Source organism: Quercus suber, unplaced genomic scaffold (assembly GCF_002906115.3).
Source record: "Quercus suber isolate HL8 unplaced genomic scaffold, Cork oak 2.0 scaffold_100, whole genome shotgun sequence".
NCBI lineage: Eukaryota > Viridiplantae > Streptophyta > Magnoliopsida > Fagales > Fagaceae > Quercus > Quercus suber.
In genome coordinates this window covers 522676-531751 of record NW_027069565.1, presented here as the reverse complement: position 1 = coordinate 531751, position 9076 = coordinate 522676, and the positions used below count along the sequence as shown (strand labels likewise).

Genomic DNA, 9076 nt, shown 5'->3' with positions numbered 1-9076 from the left:
TGAAATAGGCTTTTGGGTTCTTTCCCCAACTAGTCTATCCCATGCATGTTCTTATGTGTGTTAGATTCTAAGACTTTAGGAAATAAATGTATTAGAACTTCGTTTTGTATATGTTGGCAAACCATGATCAAAACAATGAGTCTAGGTTTAGGCTTACTCAAAGTTTGTTTAAGTGTAAGTTTGAATTGAGTGTTTTGCAGGAATTTATTGTGTAAAACTGCAAGGTTTGATCAATCGAAAATAAGGCCCGATCAATCGAGAATCATAGATCAGAAAATTCTACATAAATTTCAAACGTAGCCCAAGCCCATATGACGTGTAAGGTTAAGTGTTTCACTCTTAGTATAAAAGGAAAAACTCTAGCCATGTTTTAAAAGTCTCTGAATAGTTGCGTGTTTGCTCTTGTGTGAGATTTAAGAGGTGTTTACCTTAGAACACACGGAAAGCTCTACCAATATCAAGATTTGCAATCAAGATTTAGTGGTGATTCAGTTGCTGCATAAAGAACCTTCAAAGAACAACAAAACCTTTGAGAGGTGTCTCAAAGTCATAAGTAAGAGAACTTGTGCTGTAGCAAATTCAAGAAAGAAGTAGTCCATGGATTTGGAGCTAGCACGTGGTCGTGGTAGTAAGTTTTCTACTCGAGGCAGCATTAGGATGCTAGTAGTCTAAGTCCTTTTGTAAAACTTTAATTCTTTTATAGTGAATTTGTTTTGACCTTGAGAATAGCTAGGTTAAATCTTCCCTATATTTTTTACTGGTTTGGTTTTCCTAGGTCATCAGTTTGTTCTTTATATTTTCCGTTTTATGTTTATTTGTGTTTAACCTAATCTTGAATAACAATCTTGTTAATCAATTTAGTTTAATATTAGGTTAAACATATTGTGACAAGGGGCCTAAAAACCTAACATTGTGCATCCTCTTCAATGTGCCAATCAACACCATAATATTTATGCTCACTATATGCTACGTCAATTGTTGTATCTGGAGAATTTTGACTATCACGACTTTTCTTGAATACTTCTAATTCAACTCTCAACTTGCGTTGAAAAAAATAATATCCATCTCTTGTCAATAATATCACTCCACGTCATTAATATTCTTCCTCATTCTAGATTTTGGTTTTGATTTGTCTCAATCATTTTTCTCACGTGACCCACATACCATGAATTGAATTAGACTTCACCATAAATGCACCAGCTTCTAAATTATTCGTTAGCTTCTTGATGTTCTAATGTTAATGTCTCCTTATCAACTAACAGTATAGTCACCAGAGTGTCATACAAAGGAGGGAGCGGGATTAACATCAATTTTGCTTCATCCTTCTCCTCAATCTTAGTCTGCACAGCCGACAATTGAGAAGCCAATCTATTAAAAACATTTAGATGATCTCTAATGTCGATACCTTCCTCTGTGCTCAGTTGATACAACCATTTTTTCAATCACAATTGTTTTTTCAATAACTTTGACATATATATCTTTTTTAACATTTTTCATAATTCTGAGGAAGAAGTCTCATTTAGCACACTATACTTTACTTCTGGGGCAAGACTTAAACAAATAGTACTTATTGCTTTTGTTTTAAGATCTTCCTATTTATCATTAGACATACTATATATATCAGACTTCCTTGACTTTCTATACAACGTTAATCAATCCTTATTGCACCAAGATGTCTTTGATAGTGTTTTTCCAAATACTATTTTTCCCATAAACAAGCTCTACATTATACTTTGTGCCTGTCAGTTCTAAGAATTCGAAACAATAGCTCTAATATTGAATTATTGTAAAAACACACAAAACAATAAAATAGATAGCACCACAATACATAAAATTTATGTGGTTATGCTAATTGCTGGCCTACATCCGTAGACAATACCAAAAAAATCTACTATCATTTATAAGAATCACAACCATAAATTAAATCTCATTAAACTCAAACATAAACTATCTCGAAAGCCAATACACTCAAAGGTGTCTTGACACTAACATACTAGATAGCTCTCTAACTAGACACATCTCTATCTCTCTCTCTCTCTCGAACAATAAAGCTACACCACCACTTTATTTATAGGGACCAAGAGCATCTTCAATAAGGTTGCTAAATTGACTAAAAAGTCAATTTAGCAACCAATACCCTAAAAATGTATTCTACAAGAAGGCAAACTTAAAAAATATTGAGTTTGAGTAATAGTCTCTAGCAGCTCACTAACTTTATGTGGGGTGCTAAAAAAAAAAGTATTTCAATATACTGATAGTTGTGGTTGTTGTTTATTGTGTTATATATTTATATTATTTTAATGTGCTGAATATTAAAATAAAACCTTTGATATTGAGTATATTATAAAGTGAGAGTGTTAAAATAGATAAAAGAGTGTTTTGAGTTGCTAAAAACTATATTATTTAGCTAACTTTGCTGTGAACACCACCTTCTCTCTCTCTCTCTCTCATGTGGAATTACCACTTTTATTAGAATTTGTGTACTTGTTATTCTTCTAATTGATATGGCATTCCAAAACCAGTATGGAAATCTATAAAATTCTTCTATCATGAGCTGGACTTAACAATCTCCAACAAGATTTACCGTTTAGTCTCACCTAAATATTAAATTTTAATAATTAACAAATTCACATGCACTAGTAACACATTTACTCTTTACCATTCAATTCTTTAAATAAAATTATTCACAAGGTATGACCACTTTCTTTGTAACTGTCAATTCCAGGGTTGAAATTAAAACGCGAAAACTCAAAGCAATCTTAAGCCCATGAACAGTTTAATCTATGTCTTCAGGCTTTTGTGGTTGATGTTGAGAATATAAATGAAATCCATGAGATTTCACAAGTTCTATTTGTTGCAGCAGAAGTAGGCAACGTTGAGTTCTTGGTCAAGCTTATACGTTTTGACTTTGACCTATTATGGAAAATAGATAACGAAAGAAGCATATTTCAGATTGCTGTTGAGCAGCGCCATGAAAGCATCTTCAATTTACTGATAGGCTCAATTAGAGATATTATAGGAGATGGAATAAATGAAGATGGGAACAACATATTGCATTTAGCTGCAGAATTGGCACCTCAAGAGAAGCTAAATTCTATATCAGGAGCTGCTTTTCAAATGCAGCGAGAATTATTATGGTTCAAGGTACTTATTCATATGCTTTGAGTAGTAAGATTTGAACCATTTCATTGAATGTTTTCCCTATTTTTTTCAAATTCAACATTAAATATTCAAAATTATAGGACTAACAAATATTCTCTCACGTGATATTTCTTATGACTGCAATTGAAGGAGGTTGAAAAGATTGTAAAACCTTCGTACAAAGAAATGAAAAATGAAAAAGGGGAAACACCGTATGTGTTATTTGCGACGGAACACGAGGATTTAAGGAAGAAAGGAGAGAAGTGGATGATGAACACAGCTAAGTCATCTATGGTGGTTGATACACTAATTAGCTCTATAATGTTTAGTGGCCTACCAACTGATGGATTGAGTCATAACTCTAAGAAATACAATCTTGAGTTGGCCTATTCAGTTTCAAGTGCTATTGCATTATTTTGCTCATCAACATCCCTGATAATGTTCTTGTGCATCCTTACCTCGCGTTATTCATACGATGACTTCCTTGTATCTTTACCTATTAAGTTGATGACTGGAGTCACTTCACTTTTCATCTCAATTGCTGCCATGATGGTCGCGTTTTCTGCATCCTTTTGTTTGATTAATCATGATCATCAGGGATTCTCATTTATTGCTGTTCTGTTTGGGTTATTTGCATGTGTGCCAAATTGCCAATCTTATATGTGTTTCTGAACTACCGCCAATTTGTTGATATAATTCAATCTACCTGCTGTCGGTTTCAGCCACGTCAGCGTCTACTTTAAGAGGAGCCATCTTATTCACCGCTGTGTAGCGGTTCTCTTACAACTTGTAGGTCTCACGGACCTGCGAGGTGCATGTATCAAATAATAACATTGGTACTTAACTAGCTAGCAATGGCTAGCAGTCAAAGTGCAACAAGTCAATCTTTTCTATTTCTTTCCTTTCTAGCTACATGTGTAAAATAAATACGAACAAATTTTATCATTTGCAGTCTTATCTTGTTTATTTTTCACAGTATAAATTCATAAGGTTTCAAATGATAATTAAATAGTAATGAGATTATTTATGGTGTCTATATAACTATAGAAATATAGTAATTACAAATACAATGCTGACAACATATCAAGAATATGAGTTGCAAATTTATTCAAACAAACATTGTTTTTTTTTTTTTTTTTTTTTTTTTTTAGTTTCGGCTTTCATATGGCTTCCTCAACCTCTTCCTCCTTCACTGTCAACCTAACTGAAAACTCTCCAACTCCTCCTTCTCTTCCCTTTGTTAACCAATGCCCACCGCTTCTAATCCATCACCAGAAAAACTACCTTTACTGAAAAACTCCACCCATAACTTACCTTAGAGGTCAAGATCTCCTGGCTTCATTGATGTTTCCAACTTATGTCCTCCGTCTACAAATCATGTGGACAACCTTTTGGTAGCTAACCTTTTGGATATGCTCTATTGCGAAGACCATCTTATTAGCCTTCTAATTTCCCCTTGGATGAAATTTGGCTACAATTTTAGTTATAACATAAGACTACAACTTTAAAAAAAAATAAACATTGCTATATATTTTGAAATTCTAACGGTTAGATTACATGTTCTTTACACTCTTAATATATGTCAATAATTTATGATATAAATATGTTATTTTTTATATGGTTCATAAATTATTTTTTATGTATAATTTTAGACTACAAAAATTTGCAATGCAATTTATTGATATCATAGCTAATGATCTTTGAATTATTAGAAGTTTTGCAAACATGGAGGATATAAGAAGAAAACGTAACCAAATAGTAGATTCATCAAAATTCACTTTCAATAAAAAAAATATTGAATAAAGTAACCAAGTTTGTAGTCAAATTTTGTTCTCTTCTCTTGGCCTAATGAAATTCTTCCGCTTCGTTGATGGGCTATAGCCTTGTCTCATGAAATCTAGACCACCCTTAAGTTGTCACGTACGGACAAAATGGGCTTTTGCCATTTTCAGACAAATTAAATAACTTTATATCCCATTTCTTAAACTAATTAGAGAAATGCTTCTCTTTTAAAACTCGATTTATGATAAATCGAGTTAGAAAAAAAAATTTTGAAGTCCTATAGTAGCATTTTAAGGAGTCTATAGTGACATTTTAAGGACTTATAGTAACGTTTTTTAACTCGACTTCAATAAAATCGAGTTATAGACAATTTTTTTTACCTATAATTCAATTTCATTGAGGTCGAGTTACAAAACGCCACTATAAAGTTTTAAAACGTCACTATAGGCTCCTTAAAAATACCAATATAGGGCCTAACTCAATTTATCACAAATCGAGTTTTAAAAGATTGGCGTTTCCTTAATTAGTTTGGGAAATGGGGTATAAACTAATTAATTTGCCCGAAAATGGCAAAAGCCCATTTTGTCCAGTTGTCACTTACCCTTGCCTCTAACTCCATGATCTCATACAGACTGATCTTTCAATCACCCAGTTTCTATGAAGGCCAAAACATTATCTAATGAACTTAGTGTGGCAGGGAGACCGCTCTTACTCCAACATTTTAATATCTATGTATTCAAAGGTCATAAATACGAATTCCGTGATTTATTTAGAAACCAAGCCCAATCCTATTTCACTTCCCAAATTGCGTAGCTTTTTCCACAATCATGAGTTCCTTCATACTGATGCCTTTTCTTCTACTATTGTGCACTCTTCCTTTGCCCCCGCTGTCACAAACCAAAGGCACTTGTAACATTTTTCCAAAATAAATCGTTTCAAAAGCATCACCCACTCAAATCTGAAAATCGTGAAGTTTTTCTTTTTCATGATAATTAATTTCAAAACATCGGCCACTCAAATGGACTAAAGGGTGTGAATCCAAATCTTGAAATTTTAGGGGAAAAATTAAAATTACCACAAATTCTAAGGGTGTAAATTATAATTTAACTTTGAAAAATAGTATAAAAACTTGATAAAAACCATTTTTTTCAAGGCGTAAAACAAGACTAATTAACCAATCCAATCCATGCATGTGTTTTCTATATATGCATGTTACGGGCTGGGTTATGTAGAAAATTTCTTAACTGGACAATGTTTGGTTGGGCTTAAAAAACCGGCTTATTGGCTTAATACTCTCATTCGTTCTCTCACGCGCCTGATAAAGCGAAGGACAGGGAACATAGGTGAAGGTAGGGGGGCCATGGCCTCCTTAGCGTTTTGCAATTTTCAACTATATATATAGTATTCAAATAATAAAAAGGTATAAATTATATAAAAAAAAAAAAATACATAGTTATTGGCCCCCACAAATTTTAGAATTTAGGCTTTTAACTCCTGAATCCTTTTAAATTAGTCAAGAATACAAGTTTTATACATTATGCAATTGTTCAGGTTTTGGGTAGCTCCTAAATAATTTTTTTTTTTTTGGCTCCTCAAAAAATATTTTCTGGCTCTGCCACTGATAAGGATTGATGCTTATGTCTTACTGTAGATATCGTTTCGTAGCCCACTTTTTTTAAGACGAGTTGTTTGTGTGGCTTGAATGAGAGAAAACAGATAGCTAGCAATGTATCATATGTCAGTAGTAGTGAGCATGACGGTAAGTCCTGGTACTCCCTAACATTACTTGATTCGTTCGTTCACTCAATGCACATATTTTACAGAAATAACAAATAAAAGTAACTAGAAAAGGACTAAGAAGTTTTGATATGAGAAAGCATCGTACCTTGCGCGCGGTGGTTGTTTTTAATTGCAATCCGATTTGATTTACAGTCCTCTACTGTTCGAAATGAGTTAAGCCAGTCTGGCTTTCAGTGTATTTAAGGGAAAAAATTACATTTAAGATTCCATGTTCCTTGACTTTTGTATATTTAAGAGTTAGGCATTTTTAGATATACGTTATTGTAAGTTTCTTTAAAATATTTTCTCTCATTCTGTGTATGTTAAAAATATTTAATATTCTAAAAAAAACAAAAAACAAAACCGGGGTGTCATTCTTCAGGCATGGATGACGTCTGCACTCGGCAGCTAACGTTCAATTCCTATTTTCTGTTTCACGTTGAATGTGAAGATCTTTCACACGGATTTGAATTGGTATGTAATCAATTAATTATATTAGTTGCGAATGATTCAGCTTTATTAATTTGCATGGAGCTAGTGAACGTAGACGTAGATGTGAGGACTCTTCTTTTATTTTTGGGGAAGTTACTTCACAATGGAGTTATTAAGTATCTATTTGGGAATAACTTATCTAACTCTTTACTAAAAATTTTTTGCTGAAAGTATGTTAAATATACTTGTACCTTCAAATGATTTAAAAAAGTGAATAAAAAAAGGGAAAAAAAAAAAGAAATTGTAAAAACTATACATAAAACTAAAAGCTAAAAGCTAAAATGTGAAGCTGATGCCAAATTAGCTCTTTTAATGTGAGAACTCTTCTTTTATTTAATGTGAGAAGGACCAAAAAAATACAGATTATTACTAGTTTACTACATCACAACAATCTCACAATAAAACCCAGAGAACAAACTGTTAGTGATTTTCATTTAAACCCACTATTAATTTTACTTTTTCATTTTTAGCTAGTCACTTAGGGTACATTTGGTATACTGAATGAGGATTACGACAGAAATTGTAATCTTAATTACTAGTAATAAAGTGTGTTGTAATGTAATAACTAAATCTATTTCTTAGTTTGGTTGTGAATTATAACATTAGAATAAAACTTAACATTTATTTTAGGAATTATCTTACTCATACAATTATATCTCCTTAAAAATTGTTATTTTTAAATTTAAGAGAGATATGTGTTATTTTTTATGATTTTTTATTTTTATAATTGTTAAATGTATATGGAAAATTTGTTTATTTGGAATTATATTAAGTTTTGAAATTATTACACTTATTAAGGAATAGCTAATACAACATTTTAAAGATGAATAATTATTCCTTATTTGAAGAATAGTTATTCAGAAGAAATGACTATTCATTGAAATAAAAACATAACCAAACTAAAGAATAATTAAACCATAGGAATGATTATTACATTACAACGCCTATTACAGTCTATCAAACATGCATGTCCTTAGGCTTTGTTCACCTAAGCTTAGGATCGGCTCAATACTATAGGCCACTAAGGTAGTGGTTTAAGAGCAACACTTAGGTACAGTATTTATGTGTTGTTCCTTAGGTTCTCCTTTTAAAATTCTGCCATATAAATTTTTTCTCATGGGACGGAAGTGTATTTTTTAGTTAAGTAGCCACATGGCTGAATCTTAAAAGAGGAACCTAAGGAATAGTATCTAAGGTACTATATCTAAGTTTTGTTTGTGGTCTAATGCCCCCTCCGTATATTACCCAATAGAATAAAATTAACATATTCTTACATTTCCAAAGAAAATAAAATAAGAATTTAGTTCCTTAGAATGCACTTTCCCAATAAAATTTTGATCAATAAAAGTTATTTTCAAAAAAAAATTACACTCTTTGAATATTGTGCACTCTATCTACTACAATTTAAGAGGGTAAAATTTTCCAGTACTCTTCCATACCAAAAGATGAAGTGACTCTTCATTTCAATACCTATTCAATCAACTTTTTCAGGCGAGAGACAATGACTATCTCTAAAAATAAATGCAAAAACAAATAAACACAAACTTTTTCTATGTCTTAATTTTTGAAGGAATAAAACCTCCCCTTCAGATTGGTTTTTATTTACTCTTCTTTTTTTTTTTTTTTTATTTTTATCTGGATCCTCTTTGTCTTAGGTTTTATACCTAAATATCTTTATATATATATATATATATATATACAATATATAAATTTTACTTGAGTCTAATCTAAGTGTATATATGTGCGAAACTCTTTCCTAAAAACTTGAACCCTGACCTTTATCCTCCACGCTCTACAAACATTTATACTTGTGGAGTGACCACCGCACTAAGGGTACACAGTAGTTATACCTAAATATCTAGTTCTTTACATTTACTATCAT

At 31.8% G+C, this 9076-nt stretch overlaps 1 protein-coding gene across 1 annotated transcript; it reads left to right on the top strand.

Moving 5' to 3' along the window:
• Nucleotides 1-2693: 2693 nt before the first annotated feature.
• LOC112027395 (uncharacterized) lies at nt 2694-3813 on the top strand. Its single transcript, XM_024060068.1, has 3 exons — nt 2694-2708; nt 2794-3144; nt 3292-3813. The coding sequence occupies exons 1-3, from the start codon at nt 2694-2696 to the stop codon at nt 3811-3813; spliced, it is 888 nt and encodes a 295-aa protein (XP_023915836.1).
• Nucleotides 3814-9076: the final 5263 nt, after the last annotated feature.

Coding starts and splice junctions, on each gene's coding strand:
- LOC112027395 (XM_024060068.1), top strand. Junction 3,145..3,291: donor GAGAATTATTATGGTTCAAG/GTACTTATTCAT, acceptor CTGCAATTGAAG/GAGGTTGAAAAGATTGTAAA.